We start from the raw sequence: 25,203 nt of genomic DNA, 5'->3' as shown, positions 1-25,203 counted from the left end.
ACCGGATACAGAGGTTTTATATGAGACCAGATACAGATATTTTATTTCAGAGACCAGATACAGATGTTTTATATAAGAGACCAGATAGAGATGTTTTATATGAGACCAGATACAGATGTTTTATGTCAGAGACCAGATACAGATGTTTGATCAGAGACAGGATACAGATGTTTTATATGAGACCAGATACAGATGTTTTATATCAGAGACCAGATACAGATGTTTGATCAGAGACCAGATAGAGATGTTTAATATTTGACCGGATACAGATGTTTTATATGAGGCCCGATACAGATGTTTAAGACCAGATACAGATGTTTTATATCAGAGTCCAGATACAGATGTTTGATCAGAGACTGGATACAGATGTTTTATATGAGACCAGATACAGATGTTTTATATGAGACCAGATACAGATGTTTTATGTCAGAGATCAGATACAGATGTTTGATCAGAGACCGGATACAGATGTTTTATATGAGACCAGATACAGATGTTTTATATCAGAGACCAGATACAGACGTATATATCTCAGACCAGATACAGATGTTTGATCGGAGACCAGATACAGATGTTTTATATGAGACCAGATACAGATGTTTTATGTCAGAGACCAGATACAGATGTTTGATCAGAGACCAGATACAGATGTTTTATATCAGAGACCAGATACAGATGTTTTATATAAGACCAGATAGTGCTTATGTTAAACCGTGGTAATATATTTACTAACGGTGGTAAATAACGCGGTGCATCGTTGTCCGTTAAAGGGAGGGATGCAGACACCGAGCGCCTCATTCAGTGGAGGGAACGATGAGGAGACGTTCACCGGCAGGAGGAATGCTGCTCTGAGAAGTGTTGTTTGTATGAACTGAAGATGTCGGCACTGAGGGAGGAGAGGTCACTGCTGCACACTGGAAGTGTTTGTTGTCATGGATGAGGTGATGGAGCAAAGACCTGCTATTACTCCACTACACCCCATCTCCTCAGCCATGATGCCAACCACTGCAGCAGGGTCTCTCCTCCAGAGCAGGAGGGAAATAGACCTGCAGGCCGAAAACACGAGTCAACAATCATATATATTCAGATATTTATTATTTATATGTACAGAACCTAATAATCGTAAAACAATTAACAGGAAACATTTGTCTGTAAGAACTTCTACTATGTGGTATTACTTATAAACTGCACTACTGATAAACAAAAATAAAACCTCAACAATAATCATGTTCCTGCAACACAGGGATCTGGACATTTGGAGCAGACACCACAGTTACGAGCCTCTGAGGATGTCCCAGGACTCATTATAACCGTACTGATTTGGCTTATAAAATTAGATTGTATAAGCTCTCCACATTCATTTTAATTATGTTTTTTTACAGCAACATTTCCTTGGAACAGTTGGAGGGGCAAGTGCAGGGGATGCCATTCGATGTATATTACAAACGATGTCCTGTCCCAGTACAGCCTGAAGGGGAGAAGGGCTGTAATGTCCTTCCAGGAATTGGCGCTGTGCAAGATTATAACAGGTGTTTATATATTGTTCACATCAGTTTTATGCCAAGCTTGACTGATGAGATTTAGATGTGTAACTTTTTTACTTCTACCTGTAGCGGCCTGTGTGAAGAACTTCCCTGGCCAGACAGAAGCAGAGGTCGAGGAGTGCATTGGGCAAGCGCTTAAGTTTGCTCCACACAGACGGTAAATCAAACTTCTGTCTCTGAAATGTCTTGGTTGGTAGTATGGCGTTTCTTGTGCTTTTGTGAACTTCTTGTGTTTAAACCTTTGTTTCTTTTTCTTTTTAGGTCAACTGGTCAGCAAGACTGAGGCCCCGTTTAGACGAGGACGCTTGCGGGTGAAAACGGCAAAATATTGTAGTCATTGAACTGCTCACGCCCTGCAACATTCTGCTCAGATCTGGACTCATCATGAAACCTAGCCTGAAGAAGACGGACAGCAGCAATTCTGCACTTTTTTTTTTTTTAGATATTACTTTTATTGTTTTTTTGGAATTAAATTTTTATTGTATTATTGGCTTTATATTGTTGTATCTCTTTTATTTTGTTATCTTTTTAAACTTGTATTTTATTATTTTTTTGTATTAAACTTTCAAGTCCTGCCAAATTTGCCTGTTCATTCATCCGACATTACAACGGTAGGGGAACATTGAGAGAACCAACATTATAACCAACAAGGTTAAGGGAACGTTAGGAGAACGTTGAGGGAACCAACATTATAACCAACAAGGTTAGGGGAACGTTAGGAGAACGTTGAGGGAACCAACGTTTACAGAACGTAACAAAAACTTTCCGCTGCAACCAAGTGGCAACCAAAACCTAACTAAAAGGTAACGTACAGGGAACGTTACTGGAACCAAAGGCTTATGTAACTAGAACGTTCTGGGAACCAAAAATGGCCAGTAGGGTAATCCCATTAATTGTGTTATTGTAATTTTGTTTTATGTATTTATTAAGTGCTGCTGAATGTCATGCACATTTAATGTATGTACGTTTAATGTTGGTTTAACATGCACAAAGAACAATCCACTCACTTTAAAGGTTGAGTAGGTTGTTTGGAAAAACAGCAACTTTGAATGCATAACTGAACCAACAAAGTCCCGGCCCCTTCCGTCAGACCTCTGTTAAAAGCCCCGCCACCTTCATTCAGACCACCGCTCTTCAAAGCCCCGCCCCTTCCTTCAGACCTCTGTTCAAAGTACCGCCCCCTTCCTTCAGACCTCTGTTCAAAGCCCCACCCCCCAGAATGCCAAATGATGAAAATAATAATGAAACTGGAAAACCCTAAACACAGTTGCAGCGAGGGGGCGGGGCTTCAGGAGGTTTATGGATTACCGATTACTGAGATATGAAAGCTGTCAAAGGTCACAGACAGAATACACCAACAACTTGCAGCAGGCGGATGATGAGGACTCGAACATGAAGAGTTAACTGTGAATCAAACACGCGGCAAACACGGTGAGTTTCAGCTCCACTCTTCTGTACAGCAAAATTAAAAACAAGCTCATTATTCGGGTAGAAATATACTCAGGTACTTAATGCAGACTTTTTACCTGGAAAATTGGACGGAAAAGAAGGAGCATGATACAGTCAGGGAGGAGTGGAGGTTAATTCACAAGTAACACACGGGTAGATACACAGGTAACACACAGGTAGATACACAGGTAACACACAGGTAGACACAGGTAACACGAAGATAGACACACAAGTAACACACAGGTAGATAGACAGGTAACACACATAACACAGGTTGATACACAGGTAGATAGACAGGTAACAGACATAACACACAGGTAGACACAGGTAACACAAAGATAGACACACAAGTAACACACAGGTAGATACACAGGTAGATAGACAGGTAACACACATAACACACAGGTAACACACAGGTAGACACAGGTAACACAAAGATAGACACACATAACACACAGGTAGATAGACAGGTAACACACATAACACACAGGTAGATAGACAGGTAACACACATAACACACAGGTAACACACAGGTAGACACAGGTAACACAAAGATAGACACACATAACACACAGGTAGATAGACAGGTAACACACATAACACACAGGTAGATAGACAGGTAACACACATAACACACAGGTAACACACAGGTAGACACAGGTAACACAAAGATAGACACACATAACACAGGTAGATAGACAGGTAACACACAACACACAGGTTGATACACAGGAAACACAGGTAGATACACAGGTAACACACAACACATAGGTAGACACAAGTAACACACAGGTAGCACACATAACACACAGGTAGACACAGGTAACACATAGGTAGACACACAAGTAACACACAGGTAGATACACCGGTAGATAGACAGGTAACACACATAACACACAGGTAGATACACAGGTAACACACAGGTAGATACACAGGAAACACATAACACACAGGTAGATACACAGGTAACACACAGGTAGATACACAGGAAACACATAACACACAGGTAGATACGCAGGTAACACAGGTAGATACACAGGTAGACACAGGTAACACATAGGTAGACACACAAGTAACACACCGGTAGATAGACAGGTAACAGACATAACACACAGGTAGATACACACATAACACACAGGTAGATACACAGGTAACACACAGGTAGATACACAGGTAACACAGGTAGACACAGGTAACACACAGGTAGATACACACATAACACACAGGTAGATACACACATAACACACAGGTAGATACACAGGTAGCACACATAACACACAGGTAGATACACAGGTAGATACACAGGTAACACACAGGTAGACACACAGGTAGATACACAGCTAACACACAGGTAGCCACATGGGGTCCAGATTTCAAGGCTGTAGACCAGTTGGATCCCATGTAGATCTGTTTCACTGACTCCATTATGCGGCTCCAGCTGTTCTGCCGATTCCAGGTTTTACCGTAAGTTCTCCTGCTGGTTCTACTGGCGAGTGGCCATGCTGGGAAAAACAGGAACCTTCAGCGGACGTTGCGGGTTTCATCTCCAGCAATGCCGTCACTCCTCCTCCCCTCCCCCGCTCCCTGAGCTCCTCAGACACCATTACCCAGCAGGCAATGGGAGCAGGAAGTTCAGGACGGGGAAGGAGGTGGGGCAGAGAAGCTCAGCTGAGATCAATCGCATCTTAAAGGTGAGAAAGATCTGAAAGGTGTCAATCAATCAACCAAGTCAGACGACTGATCTCTCTTCTGTTTCCAGGCCAGTGAGTACAGCCACACCCTCCCCAGAGGCCCCGCCTCCCATGGTGTCCTGGGTTTCAATAGCAACATGTTGCCATCCAATCATCCCAGCGAGGACCGCCGGAGCAGCGCCACCTGCCTGCCGGGCCGCGGAGGCCTGCTGTTCGGCGTGTTCGACGGTCACGCAGGGTCTGCGTGCGCCCACGCCGTCAGTCAGCGGCTCTTCTACTACATCGCCGTGGCAACGCTACCTTTGAGGACTCTGGCGGACCTTGAACGGGCGGTGGAGGAAGAGCGGGCCATTCCGCCGCTGCTGGAGTGGCACCAACACCCGCAAGACCACAACTGCCCTGACGGGGGTGCCGTCTCCTTCCACAGCCTACGAAACTACTGGCAGGAGAGGCTGGAGGATGACGGTGAGGAGGACGACGGCGAGGAGGAGGAGGTACATTTAAACCACTATACCGAATTTGACCACAAGGTGTCGCAAAACCAGGAATCCTTCCAACTCATTTCAGATTCTAGATATTGAAATAAAAGTAATTTTAAATTTATCGGAAACATTTCCATGGTTGTCTTATGGCTCATGCATGTTCCAGTATGTGGTTGTTGTGCAGTATGCATCCATGTACTTCTACTTCCTCATGATGGTGCACCTCGAAGTTTGACACTCTTGGAGATACTCTGTATTCTGGGACGTACTAGTAGTTTTCAAGAGTAAATAGTATAAAAGTACTTGTTGGAACGCACAGCTGATCCTTCAGTTCCTCCGACAGGAAGTGAACGCAGCTTAATGAGTTCATCATCTTGTCTCCTCTCTGATTGGCTGCAGGACGGCAGCAGGGTGACATCGGCGCTGGTCAGCGCTTTCCGTCGCCTTGACTACGACCTGTCCGTGGAGGCCCAGGTCCACCGGTCAACATCTCCACCCAGGTCATCATTCTACGGTCAAACCTAAAACTGCAGTTTCATGTGTTTCATGTTACATGTGCCTTTCTGAATAAAACACAAACTTGTCTGTGTGTCAAAGTAAGATTTACAGGGGTTGCCGGCGGCGCAGTGGTTAGGGCAGCCGCCCCATGTACAGAGGCTCAATGTCCTCGACGCGGCGATCCCAGATTCAACTCCCGGCCTGGGATCAGTTTCCTGCAATGTCTTCTCCCTCTATCTCCCTGTTTCCACACTGTCTGTATAAAATAATAAAAGACTTGAATGGCGCTCTAGCCGAAAAAATAATCTTAAAAAAAAAAAGTAAGATTTACATCCAGGACCAACGTTTGTCCTTTAGACAGGAAAGACTGGAACACCCGGTTCCATCCCGCAGCTGAATCCACGGGTTTCATTGGCTGCTTTCAGGTTTGGTCACCAGCTGAATCCTCTCTTTGTCCACAGATGGTTGCGTCTCCCTGGGGAGGCTTCGTCTCTGTCCTCCCCCCTCCGGGTGGCACTGTCCGGCTGCACGGCTTGCGTTGCCCACGTCTCCAAGGGCGTCCTGCACGTGGCCAACCTGGGCGACAGCCGGGCCGTCCTGGGCACCAAGGAGCCCAACGGGCGCTGGTCAGCGGTCAGCCTCACCAACGACCACAACGCACAGAGCCCAGATGAGCTGCAAAGGATTCTGGGGGAACACCCTGCGTCAGAGAGGACGACGGTGGTCCGCCACGACCGCCTGCTGGGCGTGTTGCTGCCCTTCAGGGCGTTTGGCGATGTCCGCTTCAAGTGGAGCCCGGAGATGCTGAGTCGGGTCTATGAAACGCGGCCAGACGTCCTGTCGGCGGTCGGCGAGGGAGTACGGGCGCTCCCTCCGCACTACCTGACCCCGCCCTACCTGAGCGCCCAGCCGGAGGTCACGCTGCACCGCATCAGACCGGCCGACAAGTTCCTGGTCCTGGCGACTGACGGACTCTGGGAGCTGATGCACCGACAGGCGGTCGTACAGCTGGTTGGGGAACACTTGGCGGGTAAGAGAACCAGGATCCTCGATAACCGCCTTCTTCATTTACACTTCAACTGCTTTCTCATTTACATGAAAATGACAGCAGTTAAAGTGTAAATGATAACAGTAGTTGAAGTGTAAATGATAACAGTAGTTGAAGTGTAAATGATAGCAGTAGTTGAAGTGTAAATGATAGCAGTAGTTGAAGTGTAAATGATAGCAGTAGTTGAAGTGTAAATTATATCAGTAGTTGAAGTGTAAATGATAGCAGTAGTTGAAGTGTAAATTATATCAGTAGTTGAAGTGTAATGATAACAGTAGTTGAAGTGTAAATGATAACAGTAGTTGAAGTGTAAATGATAGCAGTAGTTGAAGTGTTAATTATATCAGTAGTTGAAGTGTAAATTATATCAGTAGTTGAAGTGTAAATGATAGCAGTAGTTGAAGTGTAAATGATAGCAGTAGTTGAAGTGTAAATGATAGCAGTAGTTGAAGTGTTAATGATAGCAGTAGTTGAAGTGTAAATTATATCAGTAGTTGAAGTGTAATGAAGTAGTTGAAGTGTAAATGATAGCAGTAGTTGAAGTGTAAATTATATCAGTAGTTGAAGTGTAAATGATAGCAGTAGTTGAAGTGTAAATGATAGCAGTAGTTGAAGTGTTAATGATAGCAGTAGTTGAAGTGTAAATTATATCAGTAGTTGAAGTGTAATGAAGTAGTTGAAGTGTAAATGATAGCAGCAGTTGAAGTGTTAATGATAGCAGTAGTTGAAGTGTAAATGATAGCAGTAGTTGAAGTGTAAATGATAGCAGTAGTTGAAGTGTAAATGATAACAGTAGTTGAAGTGTAAATGATAGCAGTAGTTGAAGTGTAAATGATAGCAGTAGTTGAAGTGTAAATGACAACAGTAGTTGAAGTGTAAATGATAACAGTAGTTGAAGTGTAATGATAACAGTAGTTGAAGTGTTAATGATAGCAGTAGTTGAAGTGTAAATGATAGCAGTACTTGAAGTGTAAATGATAGCAGTAGTTGAAGTGTAAATGATAACAGTAGTTGAAGTGTAAATGATAGCAGTAGTTGAAGTGTAAATGATAGCAGTAGTTGAAGTGTAAATGATAGCAGTAGTTGAAGTCTAAATGATATCAGTAGTTGAAGTGTAAATGATAGCAGCAGTTGAATTGTAAATGATATCAGTAGTTGAATTGTAAATGATATCAGTAGTTGAAGTGTAATTATATCAGTAGTTGAAGTGTAAATGATATCAGTAGTTGAAGTGTAAATGATATCAGTAGTTGAAGTGTAAATTATATCAGTAGTTGAAGTGTAATGATAACAGTAGTTTAAGTGTAAATTATATCAGTAGTTGAAGTGTAATGATAACAGTAGTTGAAGTGTAAATGATAACAGTAGTTGAAGTGTAAATGATAGCAGTAGTTGAAGTGTTAATTATATCAGTAGTTGAAGTGTAAATTATATCAGTAGTTGAAGTGTAAATGATAGCAGTAGTTGAAGTGTAAATGATAGCAGTAGTTGAAGTGTTAATGATAGCAGTAGTTGAAGTGTAAATTATATCAGTAGTTGAAGTGTAATGATAACAGTAGTTGAAGTGTAAATTATATCAGTAGTTGAAGTGTAATGAAGTAGTTGAAGTGTAAATGATAGCAGCAGTTGAAGTGTAAATGATAGCAGTAGTTGAAGTGTAAATGATATCAGTAGTTGAAGTGTTGATAGCAGTAGTTGAAGTGTAAATTATATCAGTAGTTGAAGTGTAATGATAGCAGTAGTTGAAGTGTAAATGATAGCAGTAGTTGAAGTGTTAATGATAGCAGTAGTTGAAGTGTAAATTATATCAGTAGTTGAAGTGTAATGATAACAGTAGTTGAAGTGTAAATTATATCAGTAGTTGAAGTGTAATGAAGTAGTTGAAGTGTAAATGATAGCAGCAGTTGAAGTGTAAATGATAGCAGTAGTTGAAGTGTAAATGATATCAGTAGTTGAAGTGTTGATAGCAGTAGTTGAAGTGTAAATTATATCAGTAGTTGAAGTGTAATGATAACAGTAGTTGAAGTGTAATGATAACAGCAGTTGAATTGTAAATGATAGCAGTTGAATTGTAAATGATATCAGTAGTTGAAGTGTAATGATAACAGTAGTTGAAGTGTAAATGATAACAGTAGTTGAAGTGTAAATGATAACAGTAGTTGAAGTGTAATGATAACAGTAGTTGAAGTGTAAATGATAACAGTAGTTGAAGTGTAATGATAACAGTAGTTGAAGTGTAAATGATAACAGTAGTTGAAGTGTAAATTATAGCAGTAGTTGAAGTGTAAATGATAACAGTAGTTGAAGTGTAAATGATAGCAGTAGTTGAAGTGTAAATGATAGCAGTAGTTGAAGTGTAAATGACAACAGTAGTTGAAGTGTAAATGATAACAGTAGTTGAAGTGTAATGATAACAGTAGTTGAAGTGTTAATGATAGCAGTAGTTGAAGTGTAAATGATAGCAGTACTTGAAGTGTAAATGATAGCAGTAGTTGAAGTGTAAATGATAACAGTAGTTGAAGTGTAAATGATAGCAGTAGTTGAAGTGTAAATGATAGCAGTAGTTGAAGTCTAAATGATATCAGTAGTTGAAGTGTAAATGATAGCAGCAGTTGAATTGTAAATGATATCAGTAGTTGAATTGTAAATGATATCAGTAGTTGAATTGTAAATGATATCAGTAGTTGAAGTGTAAATTATATCAGTAGTTGAAGTGTAAATGATATCAGTAGTTGAAGTGTAAATTATATCAGTAGTTGAAGTGTAATGATAACAGTAGTTGAAGTGTAAATGATAACAGTAGTTGAAGTGTAAATGATAGCACTACTTGAAGTGTAAATGATAGCAGTAGTTGAAGTGTAAATGATAACAGTAGTTGAAGTGTAAATGATAGCAGTAGTTGAAGTGTAAATGATAGCAGTAGTTGAAGTGTAAATGATAGCAGTAGTTGAAGTCTAAATGATATCAGTAGTTGAAGTGTAAATGATAGCAGCAGTTGAATTGTAAATGATAGCAGCAGTTGAATTGTAAATGATATCAGTAGTTGAATTGTAAATGATATCAGTAGTTGAAGTGTAATTATATCAGTAGTTGAAGTGTAAATGATATCAGTAGTTGAAGTGTAAATTATATCAGTAGTTGAAGTGTAAATTATATCAGTAGTTGAAGTGTAATGATAACAGTAGTTTAAGTGTAAATTATATCAGTAGTTGAAGTGTAATGATAACAGTAGTTGAAGTGTAAATGATAACAGTAGTTGAAGTGTAAATGATAGCAGTAGTTGAAGTGTTAATTATATCAGTAGTTGAAGTGTAAATTATATCAGTAGTTGAAGTGTAAATGATAGCAGTAGTTGAAGTGTAAATGATAGCAGTAGTTGAAGTGTTAATGATAGCAGTAGTTGAAGTGTAAATTATATCAGTAGTTGAAGTGTAATGATAACAGTAGTTGAAGTGTAAATTATATCAGTAGTTGAAGTGTAATGAAGTAGTTGAAGTGTAAATGATAGCAGCAGTTGAAGTGTAAATGATAGCAGTAGTTGAAGTGTAAATTATATCAGTAGTTGAAGTGTAATGATAACAGTAGTTGAAGTGTAAATTATATCAGTAGTTGAAGTGTAATGAAGTAGTTGAAGTGTAAATGATAGCAGCAGTTGAAGTGTTAATGATAGCAGTAGTTGAAGTGTAAATTATATCAGTAGTTGAAGTGTAATGATAACAGTAGTTGAAGTGTAAATTATATCAGTAGTTGAAGTGTAATGAAGTAGTTGAAGTGTAAATGATAGCAGCAGTTGAAGTGTAAATGATAGCAGTAGTTGAAGTGTAAATGATATCAGTAGTTGAAGTGTTGATAGCAGTAGTTGAAGTGTAAATTATATCAGTAGTTGAAGTGTAATGATAACAGTAGTTGAAGTGTAATGATAACAGCAGTTGAATTGTAAATGATAGCAGTTGAATTGTAAATGATATCAGTAGTTGAAGTGTAATGATAACAGTAGTTGAAGTGTAAATGATAACAGTAGTTGAAGTGTAAATGATAACAGTAGTTGAAGTGTAAATGATAACAGTAGTTGAAGTGTAAATTATAGCAGTAGTTGAAGTGTAAATTATAACAGTAGTTGAAGTGTAAATGATAATAGTAGGTGAAGTGTAAATGATAGCAGTAGTTGAAGTGTAAATGATAGCAGTAGTTGAAGTGTAAATGATAGCAGTAGTTGAAGTGTAAATGATAGCAGTAGTTGAAGTGTAAATGATAGCAGTAGTTGAAGTGTAAATGATAGCAGTAGTTGAAGTGTAAATGATAGCAGTAGTTGAAGTGTAAATGATAACAGTAGTTGAAGTGTAAATGATAACAGTAGTTGAAGTGTAAATGATAGCAGTAGTTGAAGTGTAAATGATAACAGTAGTTGAAGTGTAAATGATAGCAGTAGTTGAAGTGTAATGATATCAGTAGTTGAAGTGTAATGATAGCAGTAGTTGAAGTGTAAATGATAACAGTAGTTGAAGTGTAATGATAATAGTAGTTGAAGTGTAAATGATATCAGTAGTTGAAGTGTAATGATAACAGTAGTTGAAGTGTAAATGATATCAGCAGTTGAAGTGTAAATGATATCAGCAGTTGAAGTGTAATGATATCAGTAGTTGAAGTGTAATGATATCAGTAGTTGAAGTGTAATGATAACAGTAGTTGAAGTGTAATGATATCAGTAGTTGAAGTGTAATGATATCAGTAGTTGAAGTGTAAATGATATCAGTAGTTGAAGTGTAAATTATATCAGTAGTTGAAGTGTAAATGATAGCAGTAGTTGAAGTGTTAATGATATCAGCAGTTGAAGTGTTAATGATAACAGTAGTTGAAGTGTAAATGATAGCAGTAGTTGAAGTGTTAATGATAGCAGTAGTTGAAGTGTAAATTATATCAGTAGTTGAAGTGTAATGATAACAGTAGTTGAAGTGTAAATTATATCAGTAGTTGAAGTGTAATGAAGTAGTTGAAGTGTAAATGATAGCAGCAGTTGAAGTGTAAATGATAGCAGTAGTTGAAGTGTAAATGATATCAGTAGTTGAAGTGTTGATAGCAGTAGTTGAAGTGTAAATTATATCAGTAGTTGAAGTGTAATGATAGCAGTAGTTGAAGTGTAAATGATAGCAGTAGTTGAAGTGTTAATGATAGCAGTAGTTGAAGTGTAAATTATATCAGTAGTTGAAGTGTAATGATAACAGTAGTTGAAGTGTAAATTATATCAGTAGTTGAAGTGTAATGAAGTAGTTGAAGTGTAAATGATAGCAGCAGTTGAAGTGTAAATGATAGCAGTAGTTGAAGTGTAAATGATATCAGTAGTTGAAGTGTTGATAGCAGTAGTTGAAGTGTAAATTATATCAGTAGTTGAAGTGTAATGATAACAGTAGTTGAAGTGTAATGATAACAGCAGTTGAATTGTAAATGATAGCAGTTGAATTGTAAATGATATCAGTAGTTGAAGTGTAATGATAACAGTAGTTGAAGTGTAAATGATAACAGTAGTTGAAGTGTAAATGATAACAGTAGTTGAAGTGTAATGATAACAGTAGTTGAAGTGTAAATGATAACAGTAGTTGAAGTGTAATGATAACAGTAGTTGAAGTGTAAATGATAACAGTAGTTGAAGTGTAAATTATAGCAGTAGTTGAAGTGTAAATGATAACAGTAGTTGAAGTGTAAATGATAGCAGTAGTTGAAGTGTAAATGATAGCAGTAGTTGAAGTGTAAATGACAACAGTAGTTGAAGTGTAAATGATAACAGTAGTTGAAGTGTAATGATAACAGTAGTTGAAGTGTTAATGATAGCAGTAGTTGAAGTGTAAATGATAGCAGTACTTGAAGTGTAAATGATAGCAGTAGTTGAAGTGTAAATGATAACAGTAGTTGAAGTGTAAATGATAGCAGTAGTTGAAGTGTAAATGATAGCAGTAGTTGAAGTCTAAATGATATCAGTAGTTGAAGTGTAAATGATAGCAGCAGTTGAATTGTAAATGATATCAGTAGTTGAATTGTAAATGATATCAGTAGTTGAATTGTAAATGATATCAGTAGTTGAAGTGTAAATTATATCAGTAGTTGAAGTGTAAATGATATCAGTAGTTGAAGTGTAAATTATATCAGTAGTTGAAGTGTAATGATAACAGTAGTTGAAGTGTAAATGATAACAGTAGTTGAAGTGTAAATGATAGCACTACTTGAAGTGTAAATGATAGCAGTAGTTGAAGTGTAAATGATAACAGTAGTTGAAGTGTAAATGATAGCAGTAGTTGAAGTGTAAATGATAGCAGTAGTTGAAGTGTAAATGATAGCAGTAGTTGAAGTCTAAATGATATCAGTAGTTGAAGTGTAAATGATAGCAGCAGTTGAATTGTAAATGATAGCAGCAGTTGAATTGTAAATGATATCAGTAGTTGAATTGTAAATGATATCAGTAGTTGAAGTGTAATTATATCAGTAGTTGAAGTGTAAATGATATCAGTAGTTGAAGTGTAAATTATATCAGTAGTTGAAGTGTAAATTATATCAGTAGTTGAAGTGTAATGATAACAGTAGTTTAAGTGTAAATTATATCAGTAGTTGAAGTGTAATGATAACAGTAGTTGAAGTGTAAATGATAACAGTAGTTGAAGTGTAAATGATAGCAGTAGTTGAAGTGTTAATTATATCAGTAGTTGAAGTGTAAATTATATCAGTAGTTGAAGTGTAAATGATAGCAGTAGTTGAAGTGTAAATGATAGCAGTAGTTGAAGTGTTAATGATAGCAGTAGTTGAAGTGTAAATTATATCAGTAGTTGAAGTGTAATGATAACAGTAGTTGAAGTGTAAATTATATCAGTAGTTGAAGTGTAATGAAGTAGTTGAAGTGTAAATGATAGCAGCAGTTGAAGTGTAAATTATATCAGTAGTTGAAGTGTAATGAAGTAGTTGAAGTGTAAATGATAGCAGCAGTTGAAGTGTAAATTATATCAGTAGTTGAAGTGTAATGAAGTAGTTGAAGTGTAAATTATATCAGTAGTTGAAGTGTAATGATAACAGTAGTTGAAGTGTAAATTATATCAGTAGTTGAAGTGTAATGAAGTAGTTGAAGTGTAAATGATAGCAGTAGTTGAAGTGTAAATTATATCAGTAGTTGAAGTGTAATGATAACAGTAGTTGAAGTGTAAATTATATCAGTAGTTGAAGTGTAATGAAGTAGTTGAAGTGTAAATGATAGCAGCAGTTGAAGTGTTAATGATAGCAGTAGTTGAAGTGTAAATTATATCAGTAGTTGAAGTGTAATGATAACAGTAGTTGAAGTGTAAATTATATCAGTAGTTGAAGTGTAATGAAGTAGTTGAAGTGTAAATGATAGCAGCAGTTGAAGTGTAAATGATAGCAGTAGTTGAAGTGTAAATGATATCAGTAGTTGAAGTGTTGATAGCAGTAGTTGAAGTGTAAATTATATCAGTAGTTGAAGTGTAATGATAACAGCAGTTGAATTGTAAATGATAGCAGTTGAATTGTAAATGATATCAGTAGTTGAAGTGTAATGATAACAGTAGTTGAAGTGTAAATGATAACAGTAGTTGAAGTGTAAATGATAACAGTAGTTGAAGTGTAAATGATAACAGTAGTTGAAGTGTAAATTATAGCAGTAGTTGAAGTGTAAATTATAACAGTAGTTGAAGTGTAAATGATAATAGTAGGTGAAGTGTAAATGATAGCAGTAGTTGAAGTGTAAATGATAGCAGTAGTTGAAGTGTAAATGATAGCAGTAGTTGAAGTGTAAATGATAGCAGTAGTTGAAGTGTAAATGATAGCAGTAGTTGAAGTGTAAATGATAGCAGTAGTTGAAGTGTAAATGATAGCAGTAGTTGAAGTGTAAATGATAACAGTAGTTGAAGTGTAAATGATAGCAGTAGTTGAAGTGTAAATGATAACAGTAGTTGAAGTGTAAATGATAACAGTAGTTGAAGTGTAAATGATAGCAGTAGTTGAAGTGTAATGATATCAGTAGTTGAAGTGTAATGATAGCAGTAGTTGAAGTGTAAATGATAACAGTAGTTGAAGTGTAATGATAATAGTAGTTGAAGTGTAAATGATATCAGTAGTTGAAGTGTAATGATAACAGTAGTTGAAGTGTAAATGATATCAGCAGTTGAAGTGTAAATGATATCAGCAGTTGAAGTGTAATGATATCAGTAGTTGAAGTGTAATGATATCAGTAGTTGAAGTGTAATGATAACAGTAGTTGAAGTGTAATGATATCAGTAGTTGAAGTGTAATGATATCAGTAGTTGAAGTGTAAATGATATCAGTAGTTGAAGTGTAAATTATATCAGTAGTTGAAGTGTAAATGATAGCAGTAGTTGAAGTGTTAATGATATCAGCAGTTGAAGTGTTAATGATAACAGTAGTTAAAGTGTAAATGATATCAGTAGTTGAAGTGTTAATGATAACAGTAGTTGAAGTGTAAATTAAAAGCAGCTGAAGTGTAAATGATGACAGTAGTTTGTGTAAATTAAAAGCAGTTTAAATGTTAATGATGACATCAGCGGACGTGTAAACAGTGGAAGTGGTTTGTTGCCGTACAGGCCTTCAGCAGCAGAGACCCATAGTTCCCAGCATGGGCATGACACTAGGCAGCCTGCAGCGCCTCCTGCTGCAGAGGAAGGGGCAGGTTCTGTCAGTGCTGGAGGACCAGAACGCCGCCACCCACCTGCTCCGCCACGCCCTGGGGGATGATGGGTACGGAGCGGTGGCACCAAACCGTTTGGCCAAGATGCTGAGCCTGCCAACGGAGCTGGCCAGGAGGTACCGCGATGACATCACCATCACCGTCATCCACCTGAACGAGCCCGACCTTTAACCGGCTCACTGACAAATTAGTAACCGGTTGTGTTTTTACTCTGAACTTTTTTACGTCTGTCCTCCCTTTCTGTAGCTCTTTGACTTCAAATAAAGTTTTGGTTGAAGTTATTTGTTCTTCATCGTGTACACAAAAAGAATAGAAGTTGTTCAATGAAAACGTTAGGCCTCAGCAATACAGATAATTATTTCATTTGGATGATGACTTTTTTATTTAAAATTTTGCTTGAACTTAATATGCAAGACGAACTGTCTTAAATAAATAATAAGTATTTATCCCAGAGGGAGTAAAAAGAAACAACCAGGACATACAACAGAACAGTGGCAACTAGTGGTCGACCGATATGGGTTTTTCAATGGCCGATCTATAATGCCGATATGTTTTTGTTATCATGTTTTACGTTACATCTCATCTGTGCACGTGAAGTAAAGAACCGTGAAGTAATAATAACAAATGAGGCACAAAATTGCTATTAGGGGCGTGACCCATCGACGCTGCAGAGCTCTTACAGATCAGTGGTGGGACCTCACTTCAGACTCTGGGTGCTGATTCACTTCAGCGGGGCCGGCGGCGAGTGGAGCGGACTCTCCATTTACTACAATACTACAAGATGGCTGGCGGGGCCAGCAGCTCACGAGCCGGCGGCAAGCAGAGTGTTGTGCACAGATGTGTCTGCAGATATTTTTGTTTATCCGCCTCGTGAGCGCAGGCATTGGCGGATGCCGATCATCTAAAAATGACATTAACACCGATTCATCGGTGATAATCAGTGGTCGACCACTAGTGGCAACAGTGACAATATGTGACTTAAAGCAGAGACGTGCACTTGGCTCTAGTGCACGTGTCAGACACTAAAAGATTTAAGGCTTCGCACTCAGGGGGAGTCTTTAGGGACTGAGGGAAATTTCCATTAGTCTGAACCTCACTGAGGCTCATGTCCTGGTAGGAGCCAATCAGAACGCAGTATTCTCTCGGAGCGTAACAGAATAAGACACAGCAGCTGTCAGTGACTTCAAAATAAGATTTAATAAAGGATCTTACAAAATTAATTCTTGATTACAAAACACTTAAATACCTGACAGCTTCAAACCAACCAATCAGCTGACAATCTTCACTATCAGCCAACCTCCTCACAGCTCACAGAGCTCAATCACTGGACGACACTCGAAACGGGCCACGTCCAGAAATGCTAATGAGAATGAACAGGAAGTAAACAGGAAGGAAACAAACAGCATCCTGCGTCTCAGACCTGATGAACAGAAGAGAAACTGGCTCGTCCCTGTGGGCCAACAGGAGAGGAGGAGATAAAAGTCCAATGTCCAATCAGAGGGCAGCGTTGTTGGTGAGTCACCGACGCAGGGGCGGGGCCAGCGGCAGTGTGGCGGTGGCGGACGCTGGGAACAGGTTGTGGTAGGTGGGCAAGGGAACATACGCCGCTGTGATCATCTTACCTGAAACAACAGATGAGACATCACAGCTGCTCTCTGATTGGTCAACAGCACAGAGCACAGGCGTCATGTGACAGGCCCTCTTACCAGCAAAGTATCGTCCATGTAGAGCGTTGACGGCAGCCATGGCAGCGGGGATCGATGGACACTTGACGTAAACGTTTCCCTGAAAGCCAGCAGAGGTCAAAGGTCACGCACTCACAGGTTAAGGTATCACAGACACACACACTGTAAAACAGTTTGAAGCGGTGAGGTCAGAGGTCATGTGTACCTCGGCAGAGTTCTTGTCGATGTAGATGTGAACGACTCCTCCGTGTTTGCTACACTCCTCTATGACATCATGCTGGATATCCATCTCCCAACCAGGAGCATCCTCACTGAACACACAATGAGACCTTTTAAATAAAGTTTACAAAACTGGAATCGACCCGCACAACTTAAAACAAATCAACAGCTGAATGGAAATACAAGTAGAAACCATGAAGAGTACCCACGGGCAGAGTACTTGTGTGTACTTAACCAATACTGCAGTAGTACTACTGCAGGTGTAGAGACAGACAGGTGTAGAGACAGACAGGTGTGGAGACAGACAGGTGTGTGCCTACCTGTTGGGGTTGAACATGTTGGACAGCTGGAAGCAGTGGGTGGCGAGCGGTTGAACAGGAAGACTCATACCAGCTGGGTTCATGTTGAGACCTGGATTCATGGCAGCTGAAACACATTCAAAACTGTATTTAAATCTATATCTGGACGGGGCCGGGTGGAAGGGGCCGTTTAGTTGTGCTGCATGTTTGCAATGCGCGTAAAGTTGAAACTCATGTACCAATATGTTCCATCTCTCTGACAGAACTAAAACTGGTAATCAGCTGGTTTCCATGGAGATGAAGCAGGTGTGTATGTGTACCTGAAACAGCAGCCATGGCTCCGAAAGCAATTGCTCCGCTCATCTGCAGAGCCTGCTGAGCAGCAGGCGGCATCTGTAGACCTGTACCTGCTCACACACACACAACACACACGGATGTCACAGCTGTGTCGACAGGCAGATGTTGAATGCAGAATGCGGTGTCTCACCCTCAGCGAGCCGTGCCATCAGGTGCAGGCGTCCCGTGGTCCCGAGGTCGATGCCGGTGCGTTCGAGCTCGTCGCTGTCGAGGAATGAGGCGGAGGACACGTCAGTCCGCTCCGTCACGTTGCCCACCTTCATGGGCCGGCCCGCCAGCTCGAAGCCATTTAGCTGCTCCAGAGCTTTCTTTGCACACTCTGCATCTGCAAACTGAGAGAGACAGACAGGTCAGTGTGACGGTGTGAGGTAACAGGACAGGTACACGCAGGTGTGTCGTCTTTGTCCTCTGAAGACATCACAGTGGACTCTGAGATGCTGTGATGGACACTTCTGATATGTTATAGACAGAAAGATGAATATAAGCTGATCCATAATCAGTAATTGGTTATGACGGATGCTAATCAAGACAATAACTCACAGTGATGAAGCCGTAACCTTTAGATTGTCCCGTCTCACTGTCCATCATCAGCTGGATGTTCTCAATCTGTAAGGACAACAAACACAAACCACCGGTCACACACCAACTTCACCTGTGTGTGTGTGTGTCTGTGTCCGTGTGTGAGAGAGCATGCGTCTCACCCGTCCAAACGGTTCAAAGATTCCTCTCAGCATCTCCTCTGTGATGTTGAAGTGCAGAGAGCCGATGTAGAGCCTCATCGGTCCCGATGTTCCCTTTTGCAGGTTGTTGGCGGCAGCGGCTGCTGCTGCTGCTCGGTTCTTCTCTGCCTGCACACACACACACACACACACCGTGACAGCAGGTCAGCGTGCACAGCGTCAGGATGTAATGAAAGCTGATTGATGAGTTGGTGTAGGTATTTCAGTGTGTGTGTGTGTGTGTGTGTGTGTGTGTGTGTGTGTGTGTGTACCTGCGAGGCCTGTACGATGATGGGAACTCCCAGCAGCCTTTGCCCCGTCAGGCCGATGGCCAGGGGAACTGAGCTGGCCTCCACAAACTCGATGTAGGCGATGCCCTTCGACCTGTGGGAGTTCCTGTCAGAGATCATCCTCACATCCCGAACCTGCGGAGGGACAGCAGCGGTTACCACGGCAACCAACATTACCATGGCAACCACCCTCACCACCATCAGTCCTTCTGAATCACAGACATTTCACAGCTTTTCTATTGAAATGTCCGATATAAATAACAATCCGTGCACAGAGCTTTGACTGGGCAGTAGGCGCTGCTTTTGTACGAGCTGATCTGCAGGTTAGGTGTTACCATGGTAACACATGGTAAGAAGTGAACCAGTCATTGGACTAAAAAAAAAAAAAAAACCTGGGTTTAATCCTGAAGTGACCTCGCTTAATGCAAATGCTGCTTTGTAGTTCTGGACCAGGTTTCAGGTTCATGTTTATTAAATACGCACACAGGCTTTTATTGTGAAGCAGCAGCAGCGTTTACCTTCCCCACGGCAGAGAAGAAATCCTCCAGGTCACGAGATCTTATCCTGGCGGCCAGCTGCATACAGAACACTGTCCGGGCATCCCGCTCCTCTGCAGTCAGGTTATCTATGGGCTGCCTGCACACACAGACAACCAATCAGAATCCGTCGCACACTTCTGCATGTGCTGCCGTCGCAAACAAACCCAGTCACTCACCTGATGGGACTCTTCTCCTTCCTGATGGGACTCTTACTCTTTGATCGCCGGCGGCTAAAAACACAACAAGCACAGTCAGTTTCTGCTGTTCTGGAAATATAGAAACATTTATCTTTTTTTAATCTTATAAACAGGCTTTTATATCTCATTTCACCAGTTAATACAAACACCGAATGTAATTCTTTAACATTCGACACTTCGAATGTCCGTCGTTGACTTTTTAAAATCATATTTGAGTGAAAATGTTTTTGAAAGCGCTCAGAGGGCTTTTATGATGAAATCCCAGCGTGCCACCTCATAACATCCTCCAGAATGTTCCTTTTTCTTAAAGCAGCAGGTTTCCTCTGCTGATCTCCAGAGCTACTCACTGCTGCTGGTGGTGGTCTCTGTAGCGCCCCCCCCTCTCTCTGCTGCTGCGACGCTCTCTGCTGCGACTTCTTCTCTTGTCTCTGCTGCGGCTGCTCTTACGCTCGCCGCTCCGGCTGGGCTTCCTGTCGCGGCTCCGCCTCCGATCGCGGCTGCGGCTGCGCTTCTTCCTGTCAGACACGCAGCAGCCAATCAGAGCACAGCCCGACAGCGAGGGTCTTTGTTTTACCTCATAATGGACAACACACACCTGCAGCTCACACTGAGCGCACACACACAGTACTGAAACACATACAAAGTATTAAAATACACTAGTTTAAACATTTTCAAACCGGTCTGATAGTAAGCTTGGTAATAAGACCAGACCGAACCGTTTTTTTACACAGAAGATTGAGCCGTAAACACGTCAAAGGAGAGTCAAGAATATGCCGCGTCTCTTTATACAAAACATCACAGCTTTGGGGAACGAGCGAGACGCTGCCGGCCGTGTGACGTGTTCAATGAGCGTCAGAATTCCGATTAGCCTGTGGCTTCAAAACAACTGTGAAAAGGTGAACTTTCGCTCGTCTCGCATATTTACACGACTCTTCAACAAGCGAAGTTGCTGTGCATCATAAACGTGTTGCTGATAGACCAGCCGCCTCGTTCGAGCAACTAGCAGCTTTTAATCTTCTTCAGATCAACATTCTCAGCTCGTTAAATGCCCCTGTGAAGCGTCGCCTAGCAACACATCTTCAAAACTTCAATGTAAAGAAACACAAGGTACAGCGTGGCATCTCCCACCTCGACTCAATTGTGTGTCTGTCTTCCGGCCTCGGCTCGCTCGGCAGCAGAGCGGCTGCGCTTTACACACCGGTCGACTCGCTGATCCGTTTATACATCAACACAATATTATTTTAATCACCTGTCATTATTGCTGCTTGTTACTAATGAAAGAACGTGTCATAAGGACAAATTCTGGTTCAACCGGTTTACAGAAATCAAGCCTGGTTTAGCCATACTACGAACCAAACCGGTGAAACCGGACATCGGCCTAACCCTAAAATACACAAAACATATTAAAGTCATCAGTAAGAAGTCTGACCTCACATCAGACTCAGACAGCCCAACACTTAGTCTGTCTTCAAGATCTGGATTTTCCTTCAGTCTGAAGGAAGCCTGTCATCTGCATGTGATCAAATTCAATTTGTGTCAAGCCTGGTAAGGGTCTCAAAGAAGAGAGGATTCACCCCCGAAAAGCAATCAGGTCAAGTTGTAGTGCTGACCTCCGTAGAACCAGACCACCACAGCGATGGAGGAGGCGGGCGAAAGAGTGCCAACAGACCATTTATTTGGGTTGCTCTGCTCGTAGCAGCACTTCCACACTTTGAAATCTGATTTGAGCGACCAGAGCATAATGGACTCAAGACGAATCTTTAGAAATCTGACGGGAAAGTGGTTTGGCTCCAATTATCAGATATTCCATTAAATGCGTTCTTTGCAGACCTTCTAAAATAATTCTGAACATGCCAACAAAATTATTTGAGCTGAACAAGGCCTTAAATACAACAAGAAGCCAGAACTTCTGGGTTCTGTTCCAGGAGTAAGAAAACGTCAGTCAGCAAGACAACACCGGGACCAGAACACCTGACTCTGCAGGACCAGATCAGAGCAGTCCAGCAGACTCATCAGGAAGTGCTGTGGTGAGTAAAGATGGTTCATATTTATTCAAGGTTATTTACGCCTTCTGTTTTTAGCAGCCTTTAACAAACCCCATTTCCCATAATCCCACATGGGATGTAAAATATGTATACATTCTATACAAATACGGGTGGACAGACAGACGGGTAGACAGACAGGTGGACAGGCGTGTTTACCTCTTGGTGCGTTCCTCCTGTCCGTTGGGGCTCTGGTTCTTTGAGTCCTCCTAAGATCGACAAGAGAACAGCATGAGGAGGCAGATGCAACATTACCGGGCGGGGTGAGGGGTGGGGGGGCATTCAAACAGTCTGTTCTGTAGGAGGGGGGGCAGTCTGGGGTCAGTCTTGGTCAGTCAGTCAGTCCCAGAACTCCTGTATGTGTGGGGGGAGGGGGGAAGCCGGAGCTCCGGCAGCAGACAGGCTCCGGAGTCCAGCTCTTCCTCAGCCGGTTGGATGCTGTAGTGTGCTGGTTTAGGGTTCTGGGACTCCTCTGAAGGGCCCTGAAGCAGACAGGAGTCTCAATCACTCATCTGAGCCCAACCAGAACCAAGGTCAAACCCTCCACACTAAAGCCAGACCAGGTCAGACCAGACCAGGTAACAGGTTTAGAGTTACCAAGGGAACCACAGTCATGTTACCATGGGGACCACAGTACAGTTACTACCTTCATGTTTGTGACAGATCACACTGGCAGTCAGGGGAGTAGAGGTGAGAAATCGTTAGGGAAGTCTACAAAGAGAGATAGACGGGCATTTATTCATGAAAGAACGCCATCATCATCATCATCTTCATCATCATCATCAGCCTGACTCTACTGCTCAGATACTCACCACTGGGGTTGGGCTGCTGACAAAAATGTGAACCCGGTTATTGAGCCAAACACTGGACCAGTAAACCAAATGTGACCATGAGTGAGGCAGACGGCCTCGTCTTTGTTTTTCTGCTCACCTCTTTCACCGTCTTCAAATCCAAAATAACAGCAAACAATTTTGTTCAAATTAAAAATATTCAGTTATAACAAATATATTCACCTTATATGGATATGAAAGAGTCTCTGGGAACTGAGATCTAACCTGGTCGTTATTACAATCATTAAAGTTATTGTCCTCAAATTAGTTTGTGTTTTAGTGGATCCCTCGTCTTGGAAGTCAGTGAGGGGTTTGATGCCTGAAGGTGCTTATAACATTCTGTTCCGATATATACGTCAAATACCCCTATTGTGCATTTTGACGTGTCTCAGATGTGGTTCTATGTGAGGAGCAGTAGAGACCTGATGGGAGGCCGGCCAGATGTGGTTCTATGTGAGGAGCAGCAGAGACCTGATGGGACCCCAGCCAGATGTGGTTCTATGTGAGGAGCAGCAGAGACCTGATGGGACCTCCGTCACATGTGGTTCTACAAGGAGCAGTAGAGACCGGATGGGACCTCCGTCACATGTGGTTCTACAAGGAGCAGTAGAGACCGGATGGGACCCCGGCCAGATGTGGTTCTATGTGAGCTGTGAGGAGCAGTAGAGTCTGGCTGAGTCTCAAAACCACCGGACAGACCAAGTCTCACCTTCCTGTATGGAGCATCCAGCATCGCCTCGATGTCCAAGTCATCTGCCATCCTGCTGCTGGTCTGCACGCACACACACGCACACACACACACACACACACACACACACACACACACACACACACACACACACACACACACACACAGAGAGAGAGAGAAATATTGAGTGAAACTTTTACTCAAATGAACCGCTCCCTTATCTTTCCGACATCATAAACGTGTAAAGTCAACATGCATTCAGTCAACTCTTCACAGCCTCTACCAGCAACGGTCGCCATGACAACACAGAGGTTACAAACAATCAGTGTGATCTGAACACAAGGACGAGGGCTATTGATCTGCCGATAAACAGCAAGATAAAAACCCAGTCGTTTCTCTTAAGCGGTGGAACTGAGGGGGTTAATAACCACAGAGATCAATGGATCAGCTGAATCTCCCTCTGGGGATCAATAATGACTCTGCTCATAGTGATGTACATTATATTGTTGTGGTTATGTTGCTCATTGAAACTCAACATTTGTTATGGTAGCATTTAAAGGCCCCGTGGCGTCACAGTGGACACTTTTAACCTGCTCCAATGGAGCTTAATCAATTAATCGATTAAGCCGTGTGGAGGCCATCGGTGAACGAGTTTACATACTGTATGTTTTTGCCCTTTGGGAGACAATTAATAAATTGATTGACATGTATTATCTTATATTACCTATAATCATGCCATGTAATAATTATATACAATATATTATCTCCTCATTTTGTCCACAGACAGTGAACGGTTTCTGCTGCGTCATCACTGAATAGTGATGGTCAGACACACACACACACACACACACACACACACACACACACACGTTCAAACATCAAAAGTGTTATGGGCATCAGCTGTTTCTACCTCTATTAAATTATAAGATATTCACAATCGAGTTAAAAGTCGAAACGTCGTCATGTGGAACAATTATCGATCAGAAACGAATCGATCAGATGTGCACGTGGTCGGTGTCGGAGGCTACAAAAGACGGTTCAGTCAGTACATTTCTGTAGTTGTTACTGCTGCAACACGTGATCAATAGATTAAAAAAACAAACTATTAAAGATTAAACTACATTAAAAGCTGCTTGTACTTTATATTATTTAACAGTTTAATCCAAACGGTTCAATATATTCAGAGTAGTTTGTTTCCCTGAATACTTTGAGTCCGAGTACTTCCATACTCATCACACTTTGACTAAAAGTAAATAATACTTCCATCAAAACAATACAAATAGCGTATATATATTTTGATACTATATTACTAAAGTACTTGACAGAGCCACGCAGAGAGCTAGCTTACAGCCCGGAGGTTAACTTAGCCGTTAGCCACTCAGCTAACACGGCGCTCGGCGTCCCGCTGGAACAAACCACCGGGCGGCCTCTCCGCTCATCCCCGGTTAACGTGAGCCCGGTGAGTCGGTCGGCGCGGTGCCGTGACCTCCACCGGGTTTCCGCCAGGTGAGCTACACCGCGCGCGCCCACACACACACACATACATACATACAAGAGCTAACGTTAGCTGCTAGCTCGGGAGGAGGGGGGGGGGTGGGGGGTCGGTGTGGAACAGCGAGCCGGAGCCCAGCAGGTGTTTCCCCGGTACCTACCGGGTAGAATAGCGAGGGGCAGAGTGGAGTTTTTACCTGGAAACACGGCGGGTAGGACGATGGTAGCCGGCAGACCGTCGCTCTCTCCGGTTAACGGTCGCTCCTCGGTCGCTGTCCTCGCGACGACGTCCGCGCTGAAATGGCGCTGCAGCAACCAGGGGGAAACCTCGGTGTTATCGCGAGAGCGGCCCACCGGCGAGATCATAACACAGCGGTGACGCTGTGTTCAAAAAAGATTCAACTTCTTTCTCTAGTGAAATTGAGAAAGTACACTAA

At 41.6% G+C, this 25,203-nt stretch overlaps 2 protein-coding genes and 1 long non-coding RNA gene across 4 annotated transcripts; 2 read left to right on the top strand and 1 right to left on the bottom strand.

Annotated features, from left to right (window-relative positions):
• Positions 1 to 1,407: 1,407 nt before the first annotated feature.
• LOC311024925 lies at positions 1,408 to 2,623 on the top strand. The gene is made up of 3 exons (XR_014598346.1): positions 1,408 to 1,529; positions 1,614 to 1,701; positions 1,806 to 2,623. It is a non-coding gene; the product is annotated as an uncharacterized lncRNA (long non-coding RNA).
• A 203-nt stretch (positions 2,624 to 2,826) lies between these two features.
• On the top strand, positions 2,827 to 15,647 carry LOC311026195 (pyruvate dehydrogenase [acetyl-transferring]-phosphatase 1, mitochondrial-like). The gene is made up of 6 exons (XM_084029585.1): positions 2,827 to 2,975; positions 4,432 to 4,684; positions 4,753 to 5,178; positions 5,566 to 5,666; positions 6,126 to 6,694; positions 15,307 to 15,647. Exons 2-6 carry the CDS (start codon positions 4,493 to 4,495, stop codon positions 15,579 to 15,581), a joined length of 1,563 nt encoding a protein of 520 aa, XP_083885711.1. The 5' UTR covers positions 2,827 to 2,975; positions 4,432 to 4,492; the 3' UTR covers positions 15,582 to 15,647.
• A 941-nt stretch (positions 15,648 to 16,588) lies between these two features.
• On the bottom strand, positions 16,589 to 25,103 carry LOC311025995 (RNA-binding protein 39-like). 2 transcript variants are annotated; one of them, XM_084029258.1, is made up of 15 exons: positions 24,964 to 25,103; positions 23,297 to 23,359; positions 21,917 to 21,966; positions 20,063 to 20,230; positions 19,695 to 19,748; positions 19,498 to 19,615; positions 18,962 to 19,114; positions 18,672 to 18,818; positions 18,511 to 18,576; positions 18,101 to 18,302; positions 17,934 to 18,020; positions 17,635 to 17,740; positions 17,301 to 17,406; positions 17,117 to 17,195; positions 16,589 to 17,032 (listed from the first exon to the last, which is right to left on the bottom strand). In XM_084029258.1, exons 2-15 carry the CDS (start codon positions 23,345 to 23,347, stop codon positions 16,929 to 16,931), a joined length of 1,491 nt encoding a protein of 496 aa, XP_083885384.1. In that variant the 5' UTR covers positions 23,348 to 23,359; positions 24,964 to 25,103; the 3' UTR covers positions 16,589 to 16,928. The 2 variants fall into 2 exon arrangements, with proteins under 2 accessions (XP_083885384.1, XP_083885385.1); XM_084029259.1 differs by lacking the exon at positions 24,964 to 25,103 and adding an exon at positions 22,404 to 22,468 and having other exon boundaries at positions 23,297 to 23,362.
• Positions 25,104 to 25,203: the final 100 nt, after the last annotated feature.

This window comes from Eutrigla gurnardus (genome assembly GCF_963514095.1).
Source record: "Eutrigla gurnardus genome assembly, chromosome: 2".
In the NCBI taxonomy this organism is placed as follows: Eukaryota; Metazoa; Chordata; class Actinopteri; order Perciformes; family Triglidae; genus Eutrigla; species Eutrigla gurnardus.
This window is presented reverse-complemented; position numbering and strand designations above follow the sequence as displayed.

Excerpts from the sequence above, each read along its gene's own strand:
- LOC311026195 (XM_084029585.1), top strand. The coding sequence starts at position 4,493 with ATGCTGGGAAAAACAGGAACCTTCAGCGGACGTTGCGGGTTTCATCTC. Across the intron at positions 5,179-5,565 it reads ACGACGGCGAGGAGGAGGAG|GACGGCAGCAGGGTGACATC; the intron begins GTACATTTAAAC and ends GATTGGCTGCAG. Across the intron at positions 6,695-15,306 it reads GGTTGGGGAACACTTGGCGG|GCCTTCAGCAGCAGAGACCC; the intron begins GTAAGAGAACCA and ends GTTGCCGTACAG.
- LOC311025995 (XM_084029258.1), bottom strand. The coding sequence starts at position 23,347 with ATGGCAGATGACTTGGACATCGAGGCGATGCTGGATGCTCCATACAGG. Across the intron at positions 20,231-21,916 it reads CAGGAGGAACGCACCAAGAG|GAAGAAGCGCAGCCGCAGCC; the intron begins GTAAACACGCCT and ends CGTGTCTGACAG. Across the intron at positions 18,303-18,510 it reads AAGGTTACGGCTTCATCACT|TTTGCAGATGCAGAGTGTGC; the intron begins GTGAGTTATTGT and ends TGTCTCTCTCAG.